Source organism: Pantherophis guttatus, chromosome 1, assembly GCF_059756535.1.
Source record: "Pantherophis guttatus breed Tessera chromosome 1, ASM5975653v1, whole genome shotgun sequence".
Lineage (NCBI taxonomy): Eukaryota > Metazoa > Chordata > Lepidosauria > Squamata > Colubridae > Pantherophis > Pantherophis guttatus.
Genome location: NC_142063.1, coordinates 231,245,240 through 231,268,581, shown reverse-complemented (window position 1 = coordinate 231,268,581; position 23,342 = coordinate 231,245,240). Strand labels below are relative to the sequence as shown.

The 23,342-nt window shown below is 37.1% G+C and overlaps 2 protein-coding genes and 1 long non-coding RNA gene across 7 annotated transcripts in view; 1 reads left to right on the top strand and 2 right to left on the bottom strand.

Annotated features, from left to right (window-relative positions):
- MYO6 (myosin VI) overlaps positions 1–8,192 on the bottom strand; it is a 134,603-nt gene extending 126,411 nt beyond the window's left edge. For all 4 annotated transcript variants that reach the window (XM_060689157.2, XM_087882537.1, XM_060689158.2 and 1 more), the window contains exon 1: positions 7,790–8,192. The gene's annotated coding sequence lies outside the window, so the exon portion shown is untranslated. The remainder of the gene's footprint in view (positions 1–7,789) is intronic.
- On the top strand, positions 7,982–11,354 carry LOC117674074 (uncharacterized). The gene is made up of 2 exons (XR_004593662.2): positions 7,982–8,439; positions 8,528–11,354. It is a non-coding gene; the product is annotated as an uncharacterized LOC117674074 (long non-coding RNA).
- A 7,312-nt stretch (positions 11,355–18,666) lies between these two features.
- Positions 18,667–23,342, bottom strand: part of SENP6 (SUMO specific peptidase 6) — a 70,326-nt gene continuing 65,650 nt past the window's right edge. For both annotated transcript variants that reach the window (XM_034431874.3, XM_034431875.3), the window contains 3 exons: positions 22,466–22,534; positions 21,665–21,815; positions 18,667–20,944 (listed from right to left, as the gene is read on the bottom strand). In XM_034431874.3, coding sequence (XP_034287765.2) covers positions 20,747–20,944; positions 21,665–21,815; positions 22,466–22,534 — 418 coding nt within the window. In that variant the 3' untranslated portion in view covers positions 18,667–20,746. The remainder of the gene's footprint in view (positions 20,945–21,664; positions 21,816–22,465; positions 22,535–23,342) is intronic.

Below are 23,342 nucleotides of genomic sequence, written 5' to 3'. Positions count from 1 at the left end.
AATGCTTTAGTATCCGTTCTTTGATATATTTATTAGCAATTCATTCCCTCCCTCCCTCCCTCCCTCCCTCCCTCCCTCCCTCCCTCATTTTTTGTTTCACTAGTCCCTGGTTTTTGAAGTGGACCACAAATCTAAATCATCTTTTTCTAAAGAAGAAAATAAAATTATTAAGATGTACAAGAATATATTTCTAAAACCATTTCTGCCTCTACAATCTTTGTGTATTCCTACAGAATATGATCCTGCTCATAACATTCACATTTCTTCTAAAAGAATATCTTACAATTATTTTATTAAATGTTTAAGTTTGAAATTTCAATAGAAACTATTCGTTATCCTTTTCTCCCATGTCTTAAAATAAACTTAAAATAAATTCAAAGTAAGATCATGCAAACTTACAGAAATTATATAAACTGCAGACACAATCTGGCATCTCTTGTGGTAGAATTTGCACTTATTTTAAGACCAAGAGCTCTTGGCCAAGAACTACAAGAAAGAACTATATCACAATGAGGATTTCCACCCACAAACAGAACAAATTATCTGTCTACTGTTTTAACATATAAACAAATTATTCTTTAAAAACTTAATTCTTGGTCCCCTTCACCTTTTTTCCCCCGTACAATCCCAATTTGAAGCTACATTACATTCTATTTTCTTCAACCTTTCCTTTTTTATAAGGTTGTTTTTTATTATAACATTTAATCCAATGAATTTTTCAGAGTGTTTAATAATGAAACAAGCACGAAATTGCAGATTATTGTGCAGCAGAGTGCACTTCTTTTTCATTTTTCTTTTTCCTTTTATGTATACTGAGAGCATATGCACCAAAGACAAATTCCTTGTGTGTCCAATCACTTCTATTCTATTCTATTCTATTCTATTCTATTCTATTCTATTCTATTCTATTCTATTCTATTCTCATAGAATAGAACCTCACCCGGTTTCTATGCAGGCAAACCTGAAAAAAGGGTTGAATGAAAGCATAATATAAACCATTTTAAAAATGAGCTCTGTACTCTTCACAAAAAAAAGCGTGCAAAGTCTTAACATATTAAGCATGGCATACCTTTGTATATATACAAAGTTGCGACCCTTTCTGGATCGGGACTCCTTATGCACAGTCACTCATGCCCTCGTCACTTCCCGTCTGGACTACTGTAATGCTCTCTACATGGGGCTCCCCTTGAGGTGCACACGGAGGCTCCAACTGGTCCAGAATGCAGCTACGTGAGTGATATTGAGAGCGACATGGCACTCACATGTAACACCTCTCCTACGCGAGCTACACTGGCTCCCGGTGGTCTTCCGAGTGCGCTTCAAGGTGTTGGTTCTTACCTTTAAAGTGCTCCATGGCTTAGGACCTGGGTACCTACGAGACCACCTTCTGCAACCGATAACCTCCCACCAACCAATACGCTCCCACAGAGTGGGCCTCCTCAGGGTGCCGTCACTAAAGCAATGTCGACTGGTGGTTCCCAGGGGGAGAGCCTTTTCTGTGGGGGCACCTACCCTTTGGAACAGGATACCCCCAGGGATACGAATGATCCCAGATCTCCGTACTTTCTGTCGTGCACTTAAGACCTTTCTATTTCACCAAGCCGGGCTAGCATAAATTTCTTCTAATTGTTCTAAATTTTTATGTTGAAAATTCTTAACTGATGAGCCAAATTGGTTTAATTATTTTAAATTGCTTTATTTCACATTTTATATGTATGTTATTTTGACTGTTCACTGCCCTGAGTCCTTCAGGAGAAGGGCGGTATAAAAATTAAATAATTAAATAAATAAATAATAAATACCTTTGGACCACCTACAAGCTATTTAGGAGCTTTTTTGCTCAAGAGGCAATACAAGCTTGCCTGACTTAAAAAGCTAAGCATTCCAAGAGGCTTGGAGTTGCAACAGAGTTGCCTCCTTTTTCTACATAAATCAACACATTTTTATCAGTCCTTTCATTCAATAGAAACAAAACATATCCCTTGTCCCTGTGCCCATAACTTTATTTCCAGCTTGCAAAAATATCCTTGATAGCCACATGACCTTGTCTGAAAGATATCTGCCAAATATGTCCTATCTTTAAAAACAAATGAGGAAAAGAAAAAAGATAAAAGGTTGGGGCAAGAGAGTGTGGCTCTTAATTAAACTATTTCCCTTTCTAAAGAAGCTGTTCTTTATATCCCAGTTTTCAAATAGTGCCTAAGGTAAAATCCAAGCGGAGTTTTCCATTATTAGGACAGCATCAACCAATAGCAAAGGGAGGAGTTATCACATACAACAGAACAGCTTCTATCAGCAAAAAAAAAAAAAAAAAAAAAAAAAAGGGGGGGGGGAGTAGATGGCAGTGATCCAACAGGGAGGTATTAAATCATCCACTATAGATTCACCATTTTAATCAGTTCTGTAGAGGGGGAAAAAAAACAATAATACAGATTGACCCGAATTATGCATTGAGCCATGATATGGCAACTATGGCTGTTAGCCAAAGTAGATGCCTTCATGCCTAAGCAGAAGCCGTTTAATTAAAGGAAGAGGGGAGCAGTACAAGTCCAAGTAGATCCCATCCTGCCACCCTCTGATGAAGAATGGAAACATCTATAGCCAACATTATGATGATGATGACGATGTTATCTATTCAGTCCTGTCCAATGCTTGGCGATTCTATGGATCAGGTTTATCCACATCTTCCAATCTTGCACTACTTCTTTGAGTTTTTCTATGTTGTTGTTGTTGTTGTTGTGTCAACTTTAATGATGTCCAGCCATCATGTTCTTTGGCGGCTTGATTTCCTTTTACCGTTAACTCTTCCAGACATAATTGCTTTCTCTACTGAATTCTCATGCATTACATGGCCAAAATAAGTGAGATGCAGTTTGGTGATTTTGCCTTCCTGTGACATGTCTGGTGTTATACTGGTCACCTTTCCTGTCCAAGGAATATGGAAGAGCCTTCTCCACCACCACAAATAAAAGCCAACATTATAACAACATAGAATCGAGTGAGCAGAACAGGTACTTCTGTGTCATCCTCTGTGCCATCACTTTGATAAGGGTTGGTAAGGATTATCAGATACTGCTCTGATCATCTTCCAGCCAATGCCTCCTCTTAATACGCTGTCCAAAACAAGGAGGAAAAGGTAATCCTTGCTCAACAACTGCTCTGTTTAGTGACCAAAATTATGACAGTACCAAAAAAGTAACTTTACAATCAGCTCATACGACTGTTGCAGCATCCCTATAGTCATGTGATCAAGATTTGGGCACTTCACAACTATCACAGCGTTCCACAGTCACATCATCACCATTTCCATGTTTCACAACCAGCTTCTGACAAGCAGAATCAATGGAGAAGCTGACAGTAAAATAGAAAGTCATGATCACAGGATGTCACACTTAATGACTATGGTGGAAGTGGCGTTGTAAATCCGTTGTGGTCATGTGATGTCTTGTTTAACAGCCGTATCGCTTAGGAACATAGTTGCTGGTTCCAATTGTGGTTGTTAAGCAAAGTTAGTGATTTTGATTCTGCTTGGATCCCAGACTTCAGATTAGGGTTATGGCTAAACATCGATATGTCCTATCTTCGCAGATTGAGATAGTTTCTGCTTACATCCTAAATTTTTTGTTGCTTTTTTCCCACCTTATTAGTCAGTAGCAAGACTCTCCAATGCGTATTCCTCTGCGTTAAGCACAATTTACATAGTGACACTTCTGTTAAGTCAGTTTATTTAACAATAACTTGCTAAATAAGGCATTCTGATCTTGAAAAAGATCAGGAATGCTAAGTCATAAATGATTGTTAACAAGCTACTATGGCTGGGGTTACACAATCCTACAAACCTGAACTAATTGAACCATGTTATAGCTTAACACATATAAAATCAATCTTTATATTCTTGTTGTGTGCATTTTATGATAAGTACAAGTAAGGATGGATCCAAATTACTGCCTTCCTAAAGTTCAGTGAAACTTTGCGGCCAATGTGTATAGAACAAAGGTGTAGACAAAATGAGAAAGTTTCTTAACGGTTCAATTTTAAGCAAAACATATTTTTGAATCATTTATTCCCTGTGGAAATAGAAAAAGGTCACTAAGGCTTTTCAATTGTGTTGTTTTTGAACTTTTACAGTTACTGGTTTGGCCTCTTGGATATTCAGCAACTTAAGAGAGTTTTATGGTTTTTCATGTAACAAACTAAAATATAGAATGCAATAAGCTGTCTAACAACCAAGCCACTTCACAGATTCTATTGTGAAAGGATTCATACATCAAGAATATTAAATTAGCAACTCTTTGTCTTAAAGCAATAAATACATGTCTTTAAAAAAGGTTTACAATATTTTTCCCTAATTTCAACCTGGAGAAAAAGTAGCAAGTGAAATGGTTTATCATCTTTTCCATTGTTTCCATTGGTTTACTTCCCAATAAAGACACATTTGCTATTTTAAAAAAAACCTATTTTAGGAATTGTGATCAAAATAATGGTGCAATTCTATAAAAGAGGGAGGGGGAGAGGCAGTGTTCAAATAGCCATCAAGAATTTATAACAGTATTCTGCAGTTGGGAGATCGTTTGTTCCAGAAAGTAGATTGGAGAGCAAAGTATCACTTTTCAAAGGCCTGTTAATATGTTTTACTTGCAGCACAAGAAGACTTCATTCAGATGTCAACCTTTGTACTCTCCTGAATTTCAGATCAGGTTCACGGATCATTTTACAACTTAATGGTTTCATGAGCTATGTGAAAAATTATCTCACTTTTTAGAAGTGGCCTTGTTTTCTTTTTTTTTTTCCTGGTGTATGAATTGCAAATTTAGAGATCAGATGCTGAAGCTGTGGTTAAAAACTGAACAATATTTCATCTTCTAAATCAATTAATGCAACATTTTGGTGACAGTTGTTTATTTTCTTCTGTCCAAAGGAGAAAAGCAATTCCCAGTCATTTTACCACTGGGACCTGCTTGCTGGGATCTGTATCTCTAGGGAAAATTCTGTATACAAGTTTTTTACAGCAACAGGTGTGTTTCTTGCACACACCACTCCCACCCTGCATTCAGAGCCTTTTGGGATCCTTGTGCATACATACAAAATACAAGACTTCTATCTAAATACTTAAAAAACCAAGGGAAGATTATTTGCAATTTCTATAAATATAAAAAGCAGCCTTTCCCAATCAGATGCCTTCCAGATAAGTTGGAAAGCATGTGGAGGTTCCAAAATTTCCATATAGTACATCTTCTTGTAAATACTACAAATTTAAGATAATTATCAGTTATTTTTCTCCATCCAATTCAAAATGATCGTTGCAGTTTAAAGTACAGTTTCATAATTTCCTTATGTTGGTTCTCACCTTGTCAAGTGTGTGCTATACAACAAATTACAATTGTCCTGTAAAGACCTCATATTTCAGCCTTTCCCAAATTGGTACCTTCAAAATACACTGGCTTATCGATCAACAGCTATGCAGTCAGGGTGTGGTTAACACATGAAACTAAATTTTAATCATTGTATTGCTTCTTCAGCTATAAATCACAACTCACTGGATTCACAAAGAATCACATATTACACCAAAGCCGAGTTTATGTCTTGATATATGAGCACCAAGTTGGAGTCAGGGTTGCCCATTTTGTGTTGAAGCATTCTCCCATGCATCAAATCTCCACGCCACTCATGAGAACCTTGAAAGGGGAAAGTTCTTGATGTGATATTCAATATATTATAAATTACTTCTTTGATGGGGAGTGTTTCAGTTAAATACCTCAGGACATCAAAATATCTGGTTAAACTCACTATTTTATCTCCTGCAGACAGAACAGAGCAGACACAGAAGTATGCAAATGTATGTATGTGACATTTTCATCTTAACAGATCAAACTTAGAAATGAATAAGCTCAAGTGAGCCTGGTGTTCAGATAAACAACCATCTTTCCCAAACAACAACATACACCCATTCCATTCACATTTGGATTCCACCCTTCTTCCTGTGACAGAGCTGACAAAATCATCTCTTCTGATGTTCAAAAGACACCAAGCAAGCTTCAACACCCCATCCCAAGACGGAAAGCTGCTCCCTGTGGAGCCATCCCATCCCTAAACTGCCAAGTTTATTCTGTCAGTCACACCTTAGAACATAGTCTTCAAAAGACAGTGGCACTTTGCCTTTTAATTCCAGCAGATAGACTACATTAAGCAGGTGCAGTGAGCAAAGAAAAAAAAACACCATTCTTTCAATGCAAGCACATCTATTTCTAAATATTTTGAGAAAGTCTGTGCTCTACAGGCACAAAGATAAGAAAGCCTACCTTTTCCCTGACTGCAATAAATCCCAAAGCATTTCTTCTTTCCTTTTTTCTTCTTCTCTGTTCTCCTTTGGTTAAGGCTCAGGATTTTTCTTCTAACAACACAGTGTGTAACACAACTTGTATAACACAAGTTACACACTAATCAGCATATTCTGTATTTATTCTCAGGTGGCATGTTGGTTTTTAGGGAATAAACAGGTGAAGTACTATCCCTCTGAAGAAATAACCTTTGAATAACTTTGGCTCCTGATGCTGAAACTGTTTTTAATATTTTGCAAGAGTTTAAACTTAAGAAGCACCTAACCTAAGACATATGACAAAACATTAAAAAAAAACACAAATCTCTCCACCTTAATTGCAAATACCACTTAGTTGGTAAGATTAGATGATTCTTCCCTTCTATCTTAAATGTTTCCCTTACCTTATTACTTCAAGGAAGCAAACTGAGGGAAGAATTGGAAATTATTTTTTTTTGAAAAAGAAAGAACTTCAACTTTTTCTCTGGGTTAAAAAAAAAAAAGTTTTGCAATCTCTCCCAGCCCAATCACTTCCCTACCCAGAACAAATACTCCATTTAAATGCTAAAGGTGAGTCATTATTTTTCAATAATTGACACCCTTGGCTTCTATAATCATATATAGTATTCATATAGCCTGAGTTTCCTTGAACCGGATATTTTCCATATATGTTGAACTGCAACTTCCATCATTTCCACCCAACAACTTGAATAAAGAGAGGAACTTATACTCTACTACGGGATCTGAAGGGGAAGACTGAAGAGAATAAAAGGGCATTTATTTTACAGTATTTAACTGTAAAATACTGGCCCCTCCAGGGCCAACACATAAAACGCGTCCACACCTTCCAGGATACCAAAAAAAAAAAAAATTTACGCCGGCTACAAATGCGTTTGAAGATGAATGCCCCTTTCTAGTGGATCATCAATCGTGAATCAAAATAGCGCTGGAAGGGACCTTGGAGGTCTTCTAGTCCAACCCCCTCCTCAAGCAGGAGACCCTATATCCCTTCAAACAAATGGTTGTCCAATCTCTTCAGGATAAGAGATTATTAAAGTCTCCTCTTATCCTGAAAAGTGCCGCGACTAAAACTAAACGGAAACTTCTCGGAAGCTTTTTAGAAGACCTCCTGAAACTTTTTCTTTCTTTTTTTTTGGTGGGGGGGATTCCCCAACCTCCACCTGTCCGAACATCAAACCAGAAAGCCCCGGGGGCAATATCGAGGGGGAAAAGATCCGAAGCAGCTCAAGAACGAACCAAAAGCAGCAGATGAGACCGGGTGAAACGCGTCGGCCGGGAAAGAGGCGGGCAAAAAAAAAAAGTCGGGATGTAAAATAGGGAAGCGGGACGAAAGGCAAGAGGCGCCGGCGGGTCAGTCGGGAGAAGAGACAGAGAGAGAGAGAGAGAGAGAAGAGCGGCCAGTAGTTCCGCTGCGGCTCCAGCCGGGCTCACCGCCTGCCCCAAAAGTTTTACCTGCCACGACCGTCGCTCCGTCCTCAGCTGATGCCGCCTCAACTCCAGAGCGCTGCGCGGCTCTGAGATTTCTCTTAGCTCCGCCCTCGCGGTCTCCAGAGCCAGAGGCCGGCTTGCATTGGGCGGAGTCTCCTCTGACCTCACGGAGGGAGGGGGGGAGGGAAGGAGAGAGGAGTGGGCGGACGGGGGGGGGGGGAGAAACAGAGGGAAGCACGGAGCTGGTTTTACTCCTGCTCAGGACTAAATAACGAGGATTGCTGGGCATGCGCAGACAGAGGAGCGAAGTTTAACGCTCCATGCGCCCCCCCCCGCCCTTTTTTTCCCCTTAAGCCCCATTGTTGGACCGCTGATGGAAACTGCGCACGCAGTGAAGAAGTCTGGATAGTGCAAACGCTGGAAGAAGGGGGGGGGGGTAGGAAACATGCGATGGTTACCGGGCAGAGCATGCGCAGTCGCTTGGCTACCGTCGGCCTTGCTCCGAGGATGAGAAAATGTGAGCGTTTGTATTGGGCTTAGTTGTGTCTCCCCTCCTGTTCCTAATGACTTTAATTCTCGTTTTCAAGAATAGATTAGGCATTCATTTGCCCGGGATGGTATAGAGCAGAGGGTTGGACTAGAAGACCTCGGAGGTCCCTTCCAGCCTTGCGATTGTAAGACTTTTTTATGACTTCTAACTAAGACGCCGCCTGAGCTCCGCCGGAGTGCAAAACTTTCCGCTCCATTTCCACCTTTTTGCAGGAATTCTACAGGCGTCGAGGTCAGAACAGACCCCGTTTCAGATGATTTCATCGCGGAAAAGAAAATAGATGCAAAGCCGGCTGAGCCGCGTGGGTATTTCTCCACCGCTCCGGTCTCTTTTGTCTCCCAAGGGCGTGCAAATACATCGTAATTGAATAGAATTCTTTCTTGGCCAAGTCTGGTTGGACACACAAGGAATCTGCCTCCAGTGCAGAAGCTCTCAGTGTACCCACAAGCAACAAGTGATAAATCATCGTCATAATCATAATGCAGCCATCATGATTGTGAACTTTCCATCTGTCAGAAATGGTGTAATAGAATCTCCTGCTTGAGGTGGGGATGGGGGTGGACTAGATGACCTACAAGGTCCCTTCCCACTCTTTTATTCTGTTACGCTGTCCCTTAAAAAGACGGCGGAGAAATGTTGAGAAGAAGCTAGTTTGCTTGGCTTCCTTCGATTTGGAGAAGTCTCTGAAAGCTGTTTGTTGGATGGTGAAGATTCCTCTTAACCCAGCGATTTCTGTGTATAATTTTGTGGGAACAGCAGGAAATTGTTACTGCAAGAATTAGGGAAACCTCTCCTAGTGCAAGAGGGGCCGTACTCGAACGGGACTCCAGCCAGACTTAAACGTGACAGGGAAGTAAGTTCAGGATCTCCAAAAGATGGACAGACTTAGGCTGGTCAACTTTTACAGTATTGAACAGAATGCCTCCCTACCTCCTAGTTTGTTTAATGGGATCAAATAGTTAGACGGTAGTATCATGAGAACACAATATTAAATTGAATATTAATCCCAGCTGATTTAAAAACATAAATGGAAGCATCCAAACCTTTCCTAGTCTATTATTCCAGAGGTGGCTAAGGTATGGGTTAGAGATGACTAATGTATGGGATAGAGTGCCCAATTCTTTTTCCCTATGTTCAGACCCTAAATAAGTAACACCCACTCTAATAATGGTCTTGAAATTTACTTGTTCTGTTTAGCCTAAAATTAAGGTTCTCTACACATCCTGTTTTGTGGAGACCAGGGTCCTGTTATATCATGTATTTATTTATTCATAGCTGCTCAATTCAACTAAGTGACTCTGGGTGGCTTAACAAGTCTAAAATTATAAAACAATTTAAAATTAATTAAAACAATAAAAACATCCACAAAGGAAATAAGTACGAACAATAGCCATGATGATTAACCAACTAATAGTAAAGCCAAATAAAAGGGGTCTGAGTCCCCTTGGCTTGGGCACATAATCAGATTTTCATAGCTTTGCAAAAAGCCAACAAAGTTGGGGCCATTTTAATCTTCCAAGACAGAATATTCCATAAGGCAGAGGCTACAGCAGAGAAAGCCCATCTTCTCACCAGTCAAAACTCTAGATGATGGATCTGCAGTGTGGCCAATCTAATTGGATTGGACAGATAGAGTCTTTTAGAAAAAGACAGTCCTTTAGGTAACACAGTCCTACACCTTGTAAGGCTTTAAAGGTGATAACCACCACTTTGAATTGCACCTTAAAACAACAGCAGCCAGTGCAGCTGACAGAGGAGTAGTCTCAGATATGTCATGTAGCTGGCACCATTTATTATCCATGCAGCTATATTTTGCAGCAGTTGGAGTTTCCAAATATTCTGGAGTACTTTATTATTTCCGAGTGTCATTGTTTTACTCCAAGGGCAGTTAATGTTACAGGTAGATTTTGTGGAATGAGACTCATTATTTAGTAATAACGTTTGAGAATAACACATCAACTGACATGTTCTAACTTGTGTTTATGTTACATTCCATAAATATATATCTACGACACTACAGTTAAGAGAGAATCAGGAGGTCACAGCACTCTGTATAGCCAGTTCAAAAAAACATTATTTCCTGCAGCGCAAGAATGCAGGTGGTTTTGTCTGGGAAAAATAACATCATCAAAAACATCATCCTTTCTCGATTGAAAAGTCTTTCCTTTGATGGAGACAAAAAAAAAAAGAGGTTGGTGATTGTTTTAACACCACTTTTACTTACATTATCTCTAAGCAATTTGATACATATAGGAAGTACATGCACAAAGGAAAAAGCTTACTAAAGTAAGATTTTATTGGGGAGAGACAGAAGGCTGAAATTTAAGAGAAATGACAAAAAGAAACCAGAGAAATGCTAGCTGAGTCAATAATTGCCTAACTCGGCAATTCTATTTTGAAAAAAGAAACTGCTATGAAGCTTCTTCTGGCACCAGTTACCCAGTCAACGTACAAATGCACTAACTCCAATCATTATGAAGGGAAAATTTTTAATGTTCTCAAAGCATATTCCAGATTTATGAACTCCTTTCAAATGTTGATGTGTGTGCAAAACTGTCTTTAAATCAGTTTTGACACTTGATGGATGGATACCTTCTGCAGGTCTCTTGGCAAGGTTTTCAGAAATGGTTTGTCATTGCTTTCTTCCTTAGGCTGAGAGAAGTGACTGGCCAAAAACACCCAGCTGGCTTCGTGCCTAAATAACATGAAACTAACCACTATATCAAACTGGCTCTCATGCCTTCTTTTCAATCCAAAAACACCAATTTAATTAGGTTCTTTGAAAAGACCTGGCCTTTACTTAGTGCAGTCAATATAGGCTGTATTATCTAAATCTGACACTACACATAGTGTTTCAAAAGTTTTAACTTTTAGTACATCCTATATAGAACTATGGCTTCTTGGGGATCATCAAAAATCTCAAATTTCTTGTTCCCATATACTGTATATTGAATTTCCAACATTGGATATATCTGCTGGACATTCTGAGAATTATGCCTACACTTTTGGAAGACATTAAATTGGGGAAAAATACTAAAATAATTTGTCAGTGGTTATTGGAATAAATGCTTCCTTTTGAGTGACTACAGGAATGTAAAGAAAGCTGCTGGGAAAGGTTGAAAATGCTGATCTGTTATGTGCATCACAATTTCATTAATTTTTTTAGAAATGTCAAGTAAGTCAGAGAACATCAACAAAACACCTGTAGGCATTATATGATTCTTCCAAAAGGCATCTCTGGAATATTTTTTTTAACTTGAAAAGAACAAAACAGCACAAAATAATGTTAATGTTTCTGCCTGAGATTTTGCAATACTTTGGTGAGAAATCCTGTAAGATATAGTTAGAGCTGAGATGTTAATTTAAAAAATGAAGTTAATTTTGGCACCATGCGCTATCCTATCAGATTACCAGATAATCCATATTTGTGGTTAGATCTCAATCCTGTGATTTAAGAGTAAACATTCACTTATATATTGTAGCATATACAAATACAGTAATTTAGGCTTGGATCAAAATAGTAGAATTTTGAAAACTGAGAAGCAAACCTTATTTTTTGCAGTGCTATTGGTTGGCCTCCAAAAATAGATTAGCAGAAACAATATACGGTGATATTCTAAGTTCAGGTAGTCCTTGGAATTACAGTCCTAAATCATTGTGGACGTTACGTGGAACACAGTGGTGGGTTTCAAACTTTTTTTACTATCGGTTCTGTGGGCGTGGCTTGGGCATGGCATGCATGGCTTGGTGGGCATGGCAGGGGAAGGATATTGTAAAATCTCCATTCCCACCCCAATCCAAGGGAAGGTTGCTGCAAAATCCCCATTTCCTCCCAATCAGTTGGGACTCGGGAGGCAGAGAATAGATGGGGGCGGGTCCAGTCAGAGGTGGTATTTACTGGTTCTCTGAACTACTCAAAATTTCCACTACTGGTTCTCCAGAACTGGTCAAAACCTTCTGAAACCCACCTCTGGTAGAACACCACATAACCAGAACTGATTTTAGGACATTTTTTGCAGTAGTCATTAAATAAACCCCATAGTCAATGAGAAAATCCATTTTATCCAATGGGAAGTTTTTACCAAATGCTGGAATCTGGCAAAATGTTTTTCGGGGTGGGGGGGGTGAGGGTCTGTGGTAACTTCAAACAGTTGCTAAGCAACTGATTGTAAATCGAAGACTACCAGTGTGACACACAGAAGCAGGAAAATTATAAATTAAATTATAATTTTGTTTTCAGAATTGTTCAATAAATATTGAAATGGAGGAAGCCAACAATATAAATTGTGAGCAGCATCTACTGATCACAAGTTTAGAAGTTGCAAACAGCTACAGAGCACAGTCTTTATAGTTTCTTCCCTTAATAGATATTGTAGATATAGATACTTAAGTACTTGGCTAGTTTTTGTGACTTAAAATATCACAAAATATATTATTAAATATATCAGTTATGCTGACTATTTCAGTGGCCTTTTCTTTATCTCCCAAAATATTGGGGAGGGGGTTTGTTTGAGTGAACGTTCTCCACCACCATTTATTGTTGGTTTTTCAGTTCAGCATGACAGATAGGCCTTCCCATTAACCTCAGGATAATAGATTATCAAATAGTTTTATTCATTTAATTATCAAATTTATATGGCCACTCATAAGAAATTACTCTGGGCAGGCTTCAGAAAGAAAAAAAAAGTATAAAAACAATAAATAAATATGCAATGTAAATATTTACTAGGGACAGAGAGAAAAGGGAAGCAGATCCAAGTAGGTGGTTAATCCTGTAGTACAGGACAGCCAGGAGGGCGATCAATCCCGACTGCTCAGTCCAGAATTTCTTGTATTGTTCAAAGCAACCCTGAACAAGTTTATTTCCTTTCCATCTTGGCACGTGACCCTTTCAGCTGACATGTACATTCCTCAGTCATTGTGGAGAAAGGGATTTCAGGATCTCTTTGTCCAGGGACATAAAGACAAGCTTAAAACAATGCCTCCCCCTCAGATGGCACTTTTCCAGTCACCATAGAAGTAATATCATTTTTATGGCAGCTCTAAAACCAGAGACAACCTATAAAGTTTGCCCTTTCAATTCTGGAGTTTCACTTCAGGCATTTTCGTTTTCTTCAAGTTTCAAAGAAGCATTTGGGACAAGGTGCCGACAGTAGGCCAGGCCTACTTAATTCTTGAGGTGTGACATGGGTATGAGGAAAAGAGCCCAAAGGATTCTTCTAGAGATGATTACAGTTAACAACTTGTCTTGGCTGCACCCATGTTTATTTTTAACTCGGTCTTCAGTGACCTGCTTATTTCCTTGTCACTTCATTGGGGCTAGCAGGGGTGGGGACCGGGACAGGGGAAGTGGGGGTTGCATTCCAGCAATTAGATTTATTTGATTGCCAGAAAAAAAGAATTTTTTGTGGGACTTTGTTCTGACCAGGCCAAGCAAATTTTCCTTCTCATTTCTCACCCTCCACTATTTGGGAATAATGCAGGCTCTGCCACCCAGGAACAGCATCCTGGACAGTGGAAGCCAAGTCTACTCTCATCCATTGGTCAGTGTGTTGGCAGCATTTCCAAGACTTAAACCTCTCCTCCCTGTAAGCGTCCTTTGTGTGTGCGTGTGTGTGTATTGTGTTTCCTATTTTGTGTCTGTACTCAAGAGACTTAATCTTTAAGAAATCATAAAGTGTTAGATTCTCCAGACGCTTAAAATAACATTTGCAGAGTTCGTAAAATGATTTCTACGTCTGCACACCTTTCCTTTTCCTTTAACAAAAGCAAGCTTAAAATTAGTTTTCATTTATTCAGCGGAGCCTAACATGAGCTGGCAGGAATATAAATAAATCAAAAGGATACTAAAGAGGCTTTTGGCAGCTAATGCTGTCCAAAGAAAGAGCCAAAAAAAGAACACATTAATTCAGCTCTACTTTTGCTTGTGCTAGCAATAAAGCACGTTCTGGTGCATACTGGCCCCCATGTGTTGGCAAGAAAAAACTTTGAAGACGGCCATTAAGACTAGACTAGTAGCTTAAATAATTTTCTATCCCTTGCTTTTTTCCATCTCAGAAAATGAGTAAGACCTCATTTACCTATTCAATTAGCAAATCTTAAGAAATTCCACTAAAAGTCTGTGATACATTACTTCTCTGTCTAACTATAGAACCATTATACTTCCACCTTATTGCTTCTTCCACATATCTGCAGGCAAGATATGGCGGTGTAGGAAGGTCAAATTTTAAGAATTAATTTTTACAAGAACAAGAAACTTACTTAAAACAAGGAAGATACATGTTTCCTCATTCCCAATAAGTTCTGGGTGACATCTAGCTAGTATCTCTGCAGCAGCAGCAGGAACATGTGGCAGACAATAAAATATTTTTGTTAATCATTTTCTACCCAGCAGTCTTTCACCCTGAAAAGTCCAACCACTACGATATGCTTTGCAAGGCAGGAAAAAGAGTCATTGCAAAATGGGTTGTCGTCTTCCTGGTGTAATTTGAAAATGGTTTCTAAGAGCTTCAAGAGCATGGTTGGTAATGTCCTGAATATGAACACAGATGAAATTTTCAAGTCGTGAAAGGTTTAATGTACTTTATTTTACACCTACTGTTGTAAGAGGAAGGAAGGAAGAAAGAAAAAGAAGGAAGGAAGGAAGGAAGGAAGGAAGGAAGGAAGGAAGGAAGGAAGGAAGGGACTGTCCCAATGAATTGTGGAGCACAAGGGTACATGGCCCACCTGTCATATGGACTGAAAGGAAATGGCAAAATGATCCCCAAACTTCTTGTGCTTGTTTGGAAGGATGCTGTTGTGTATGTCTCTGTTTCACCTACTTGAACATGTCGTGGAGGAAAGATAGGACGTAGCTTTATGTAACACTGGGAAAGTAATTGCTAAGACTTCTGTTGGGAAAAAATGTGAAAGGCATGCAAGCTGCTTTGAAAGTGCAAGTAATCAATATACTTCAATCATGGCATTCATGTATGTAGATTCATAGCATGAAGCAACAATGTCAACAGATGCCAATAATGTCAACAGATACTTGTATTGTGTGTATTCTGTTGCTTTAGCGTCTAAACTGGGACAAAGATTTTTCAATATTTTGTTTCTGCATCTCGTACCATAGTGTTCCTTAAATTGTTTGACTCCTTTACCCATGTTCCCAATATTGAATATCTTGCAACAAATTTTCACATTTCGAATTTGATTTCTGATTAAGTTCTTTAGGATTTGCCTCTCTCCATCACACACTGCTTGATTACTTGAACTTTCCACATTTTTAGTTTTTTCACGGAGATTTTCTTTAGAGGCTTCTTTGGGTCATGCCCTATTTATCTGGAAAGAACAAGATCTTGTGGTAATACCTTTTCCAACTATTGCAAATGTTCTATCTGGAACCCCTTAAAGACAAACTGGAGGCTTCAATTAGTATAAAACATCATGGCTGAGCAGTTTAAATTCGCTTTGTGGGTCCCACATTTGATTCCTATTACATTCTAAAAGCAAATTAAAGTGATGGTTTTTAACTATAAAGTCCTTTACAGTTTGGCATCACCTGTAGGACTGCATCTCAAGAGTTGGCCCAACTACTTCAATATCAGAAGCAGCTGGCTTTAGGTCAGGGGGCTCAAAACCTGAAAATAGCTTTCTAAAATGACCTACCGTTGAGTCATCTGCTTCCAAAGTTTTGTGGCCTGATGCTTGCACTATATTTGGGGTTTAATTATGTTTATATGTTTATATTTTATTGTATATTCATACTTTTGTGAACTACTGAGATCTTGTGATTATAGCAGGATACAAATTGAGTGGATGTGAATGTCCAAGGACATTTTAATGAAGATCTCAAGGTGACAGTATCGAAAAAAAGAAAATTTAACAATAGATGGCAGAACTCAATATGAAACGAAAAGATTTTAGAGTTTCAGGGAATACGACAATTACTTTACATACTGAAGTTTCTAATTGGTAGGATGCTTGCAATCTGTCCTCTTTAAAACTTTCATCTACGTCTTTCTTCCTCTACTTGTCTCCTCCCAGGTTAAATTTTACATTAAAATAGCTATGGTGTACTTCTGATGAAATTAACAGTCTACGAAAGCAATATGCCTTTCCAATAAAATGTGCTGTTAAGACATCTCATTTCTGGCTACCATAGATGTAATAAAGCTTTCCTCCCACATTGTCTGGAAAGAGGCACTGATATTTCTTAGGTTTGTATCAGGATAATAATAACCATTATAAATCTTAATCTGATGACACATTCATGACTATGGGTAATAGAGGAATGGAGGATTTTATATTCTCCAATCTCTACATTTTAAAAAAAGATGTGTACAGGGGTTGGAATTATATTCTGGATAAGTTACTGCATTTTTTTTTTTTTTGTATGTACTGTGTAAGCATTCTTTGGTGACCTAGTCAAGATTCATCTCATTTGTAGCAATTTATAATAAAAGAACTATCATCTTTTACAGAGTCTAAAGGAACTATCATATTACATAGAATCTATGTTGTACAATATATGTTTTATTTTGTAAACCAGTAGTTTTAATAAAGTGATTTGAGAAGTGTTTTGTTTGTGTGGGCTTGTTAAGCATATCTTCACTCATTTACTATATACAAAGCATCCACATCCTATTTCCTGAAGCTCTGCTTTCTGGCCAAGACCACAGTTGAGGAGCATTTATTATTTACTATTTGAATGGAATTCCTAAAATTGTAGTGGAAAGTCCACATTTAGTTAATTGCATGTCAAGAATTTAATATATAAAAATTAAGTTTGACATCACTATTGGTTCTAGTCCTAAGGAGAAAAAAATAGGCTGAAATCCTACACATGCTGAGAATAAGTTTCTTTGAACTTGACAAGGTTTAACCAAGTAAAAATGATTACTGCTGAACTGTCAGATGCTGTAATTTTAAAGCATGACTGAAGAGAGTCAATTCTATTTTGCTGAGATGTACTTTAAATACAGATGGGTAAACAGCAACGTTAGAATAAGACAAAACTGGTAGGAAAGAGTAGATAGCTTTTTCAAAATCGTTAGCAATAAGCATGCTGATTGATAAAAGTCACAAGCAACATGTATAATTAAAGAGAATGTCTCTTTCTAATAAAGATTTAACCGCAGAAAAAAATGCAGGGAGTGAAACATAGCTCTTGGTCTTTCCTGCTGGAGAAGAACAATGCAGTTGAATTAGCAATTCAATAAAATTAGATTTCCTAAAAAAAAAAGCTAGTATTTTGCTTGAAGAGCTGCTAATGCAGTGTAAAACCAGCTCAACCATGGGAAGTCACAGATGAGTAAAAGAAAAGCTTCATTTTGGTGATCATCTGTAAAAATAGGAATAAGAATATTATTGGATTATACTGCTTCATTATATAAGCATGACATTCTTTATATGCTTCCTGTCTAAAAGCTGACTGCATAACGAAAGCAAGCAGGTGTGAGTGAAATAAATTAGTATAGGGTCAACTTCCTTCACACATTTTATAACCAGATTTGAGACTGCAAACTCTATTTGAAATGGATAAATTTAAAATAACATGTATCACATTATTCCCTCCCCCTATGCTTTAATGGATAATCTTTTGAGAATGAAGCAACAACATTCAGCTTGCAAAATCCCAGTAGTAAATGAATATGGAAAATGAAAAATATGGAGTTAGATACTGAAAAAGAAAATACTGGAAATATTGTTTTAAGTCTTTTTATACAGCACTAAGGGCAACTTTTACAAGACAGGATGTTATTTTATCCATTTGCAATAATTTTTTCTCCTTTGAAAAGAATGAATTCTTAGGTAGAAAGATACAGACATCTAAATAAGAAAAAATAAACTCTTGGTACGCTGGGATAACATATTCTAGTTTTAGAACACTCCCTAATATCCTGTTCATGTGAGCTAGCAATCCCTTAGCAAGAAAATTAAAGAATACCACAAGGGAATATTAAATGTCATCTCTGCATCTGCTACCAGCAAATGTTTACCAGAGAGTCATACATTTTTCATGCTAAGTAACCTAAAACTTTTATAAGAATTCTTGACTGCTATTCTATCCAACAATAAGATTGCAAAAAAGGGAAGATGGAAGAGAGATGAAATCTGAAGGTATTGGAAAAAAAACCCCAGCCCAATGTTTTTAAATTTAAAATTATATTTTATAAATGTAAGTATGTATTCTACCATAGGTATATTTTAAAATGAGAAGGAAAAAAAGAGCTCTAGAACAAATTTAATACCTGAATTTAGGTGCTCGTTTATCTCCAATGGACAAATTATTTTTAAAGACTGTTATTAAGAACAGATCTATATATCCCTAAACAATATCTATTACAAATACTCATGGTCATTTCAATTGTTTTCAATGTTTTATTAAAAAAATAAATCTTTTGTCAACATGTTTTATCAGCTTGCTGCATGAATGATCCTTTACCATAATATTAAGAGAGAAACATTGCATTCTTCACATCTTGAAAAGGAATACAAGCTCCAGGCCATTCTCAGGAACAGAACCAAACAAATAAAAACTAGGATAGGCCACAACCTATTAAAAACAAAAGCAAAATCTAATTTCATATAAATCCAAATATTGCAACAAATAATCTTGCACGAGAATGTGCATTTGCTGTGTAAAATTTCCCTACAATGTGTTCAAGTAACACTAAAAAAAATATCAAAATAAGTAAATTACATTTGTTGTCAACCCCTTGTTTATTCTTGCTTCTCTTTTCTACTGCTACTTGGACAAATTTTAGATATAAACTGGAAAATGTAGAATAAATGTTTATCTTTTTTTCTTAATACCAAGAATTGATTTTACGTTAATTTGTAGGAACAAATAATCTCAATTCATTTGTTTTAATACTGATAGTGTCATGAGAGCCCTACTATTGTGCATCTATTAAAAATAATTTATGGAGGAGAACATGGAAAGCTTTGCCACTAAGTTACAATCCTATTATTGTTACAATGAAGTCTATAGGATTTAAACAAAGTAAATGCAGGGCAACAGACCAAAGCGATGTATTCTTCAGAATTTTTCTTTGGCAAAGCAATCTCTGATCCTGTACAAAATATGAGTATTGTGTAGGTGACATCAATATAATAATAGTAAAAATTGGGTGCAAATATAATACTTTCTACATAGAATGTTCTACTGTGAAGAGGGTGAAAAGGATTGTATGTTGCAACGGCAATATTGCCTGTTTCATCTACAATATTTTTCATTTATTACATTAAAGGCATCCTCCTTCCCAACAAGAAGAATTTCTTTTTAACAAAGGCATTATTCAACAAATATATTTGCAAAAGTGTTTCAGTTCCCTCATTTGAGGACAATATCTTGTGAGTATTTTTAAAATGTAGTAGAACCTAGTTGCTTCCTTTTGGATTTTTAGAGGTTGGTAGAAGAAGGCTATTGTCTTTATACACAATTTAAAAATCAAATTACATCATGGAAATAACGCCAACAAGATGACTTTGAATTATTAGATACTTCTAGTTAAGTAAGAAGCAAGCAAGCAATGACGACTAGCAATATTTTGGTTTTTCTGTGCGTTACAAAAAATAGTACTCATACATTAAAAAAAGTTCAGATAGATAAAGCACATATGAATGCAACATTCAGAATTCTGGCAGAAAATTTAAGGTGGGCAATTTGCTGCTACATTTACCAAAAATACAATTTTATAATGAAAGGATTGTGAAAATACATTTAAACAACATTCAGAAACCACATAAAGTAATAAAGGAGGATCTAACAGAACTACTCAAGCCAACCTTTGAGACTTTATTAAATACTGCTTGAGTAAGACTTGCAATCAGACAGCAGCATTTCCCAAGTACTTGTGAAGTTACTTCTCCCGGTATCTGAAGCATTTGTTGCTGAATATTGTATTGCCTGCACTTGGATTTTAAATGAAACCACTCACCTTGGAAACACAATGCATTTAGACACATTCTTTTTTTTTTTTTTGCACATTTCTGAAGCATCTTGTAATGGCAATTGTAAATTAAAATATGAATTTGATTACCTTTCTACGTAAGCATTCCCCATGCAATATAGAAGTCTTACTGGGAAATATTCAATGATAATTTTACTTAACACAGAAAAAGTTAATCAATTTATCCTATAAATATTTTATTTGTTTTGTGTCTTAATTTGCTATTAAGTTCTATAAACAGAAACACATAACAAAGGTTTCCTAAGTAGTGAAAAACATAATTACAAAGGTTGAAAAAGTTGGCCTAATCAACATATATACAGATTATTCTACTTAATACATTGGGGGAATTGGATTTATACCCTCAACAGTAAGTTTACTTACTGATAATACTAGAAAGTCCTTTGTTTTGGTAGAGACAAGTAAATTTCAGGATGTTTTTTTTTCCCTTTTTTAAAAAAATTGATGTATGGCTAACAAATGACAAAATATTCAGCTGCTGATAAATTCTGTTCTTTCCTGAAAATATTTCTCTGTTAGATTACTGTCTTTCTGCCCTTTCTTTTCTTTGTTTTGCTGTTCTTGTAGATTCAGGATTATGTTTTTTATTTCTTCTCGTTTTGTTTTCATTCTTGGACGTGGAAACCAGTCTGTTAGATTCATTGGTAGTTCAAAGCTTAGAATAGGAGTCTAGGAGAAACCAAACAGATAGGTTTACAATAGCGTCTACATGGAATTTCTACATAACAACATTGTACAAATTACTACAACATTAGGAGTTAAAAATCTTGTCAATGTTACATTTGAAACTTTTCCCAATCTTTCATGCACATTTATAAAGTTTCAATGATGGCATCTTTCTGTGGATCCAGCTCTATCCCTCCTCAGCATTTCATAATAGTCTTACTCAACAGTCAAGACTATTAAGTCGTCTTCCCACACAGCTACAGCTAAAATAACATTTTCACACTTTTCTCCCTTTCTGGGAATTATCTTCCTACCCTTCTATGAGCTTAATTCTAGAAAACAAACTTTTAAGTCACTCCACATCCCCAAACATGATTTGCCTTCTTTAGAAGCAATAGGCAAAGCATGAAACAAATAGAGACTGCATCTAATAATGCATCAGTTCTATTATTAAAAAATCACTATTAATAAACCAAAACTCTTTCACTGTCTGGTCAGACATTATTGTATTTATTTTATTCACAGTTTATATTGTGCTAATTATACATGTCTGCATGTGTAATTTTAACAATTACTTGTCATTTTAAAACAATGTAAGATATAAAATATGTAAAGCGAATGAAATATTGAAACCAAATTAAATAACTTTTTTTTTAAAAAAAAAAAAACCTTTTTGTTAGAACAAAAGTCCTAACATAACATTTCAACGACCAAGAAATTCACCTCAAAAAAGCTCTCCACATACTGTAAAACATAAACTCCACAATCACTGAAATTGTTCTGTTGCGGCACTTTGGGGTTTGAGCCTTTCATGACATCTTTGGAGAAACTTCGTCTGCTCCCTTTCCTTACTTCCCATTCCACTTCCAAATACCTGCAACACAAAAATCAAACAAGCATGAGAAGACCATTTTTACTGAGTATTTCAGTATGGAAGTGTTCTGACCCAGCTCCCCAAACACGACAAACCCTCTGACATGAACTCAAAAGATTCCTTTATTCGGAATCCCAGCAACCCAGGCAAAAGTTTATCTCACAAACTAACAAGTCCGTCCGTCTGGAAGAGGAATAGTTGTCTGCCACATCTATTCATCTCCATCCCCTGCCTTTTATCCCCCGAGCTAGAGTGGGGCCTCACTAGCTGTGGTGGCTCTTCCTTCCCCAGGATTGGCCCATGGCTTTCCACTGCTCCCCTCTTCTTGGCCCTCTGTGCAGCCCCGCATCAGGCACTGGACCCAGCTGTTCCTCCTTTTCTTTATCAACCACCTCCAGACCTGGGGCTGTTGACTCGCCATCTGAGGGCTGATGGATGGCCCAGGCTCCGCTTCTGTCTCTCTCTCTCTCTCTCTCTCTCTCTCTCTCTCTGCCAGCTTCATTCCCTCTTCCCCTTCGGAGCTCCCAAGTTGCCCTGATGCTGACCCTAACTCCACAGCTCCTCCGCCTCTGATTTGGCTGCTGGAGGGGCCGGCGGACCTCAGGCCACAACAGGAAGGTAGTTTAATATTATAGAGACTAATTACTTACTCCCTTAGTGTTCTGACAACATTTGACCGGGAAGGGCCTCTTAGTGAATCCATGAGCAGAATGCAAGGCCTAAAAAAGATACAGTATGTTTTCACTTCTTTGCTATACTGTCACATTAAATCATTTTGGTTACAGATATGAAGAACCCTTTTCTCTTCACATTATGAATAAAGTATGGTACTCAATTTTGTTTTCATCCAAATATGAAGTCTACAAAAATTGCATGGTGATCTATAACTAGATTTAGTCTTTGATTAAATTCAATACTGAGGAGGAACCTTCGTTATAAAAACAGGTCCAAATAGAACAAAAATGGGTTCCCCTAAAATAGCTCTGAAATACTACACATTTTTGGGACCTGTGATAGTTTAAAAACATTATTTTAATTTGTTCAGTGATATTTGAACAAAATTAGAAAAAAAGCTACATTCTTCCCTCTAGATCAAGAGACTCTGTTACATCTTATGACTATTTATTAAGCTTTTCACGAAGGAAAAAAATAGTTGAATATTACGAGTCAGCCTGTATTCTACATAATATTTGAAAATTAATACTTAGAACAGTACTGCAGACTGGGCTATGTATGTTTCAAAAACAATTCTTGTGGAAGTTTTGCAACACTGAAAAAAATAAATACATGGCTGTTTAACTGAGTTGCTTGATTAAAGTATATCTAATACAATTCTTTAAGTAGGAACATCTTTATTCAGACTTACAGGGAAACCTGTAAAAAAGATACAGGTATATCTTTTTATAGATACTACATAGCAGAGAGACACTGTTACTCAATAAAACACACATTCTGAGGCACTTCTTTAAGCCATTTTTAAAAATATGCACAGCTGTGACATGAAATAATATAGACAAATTAATAAAT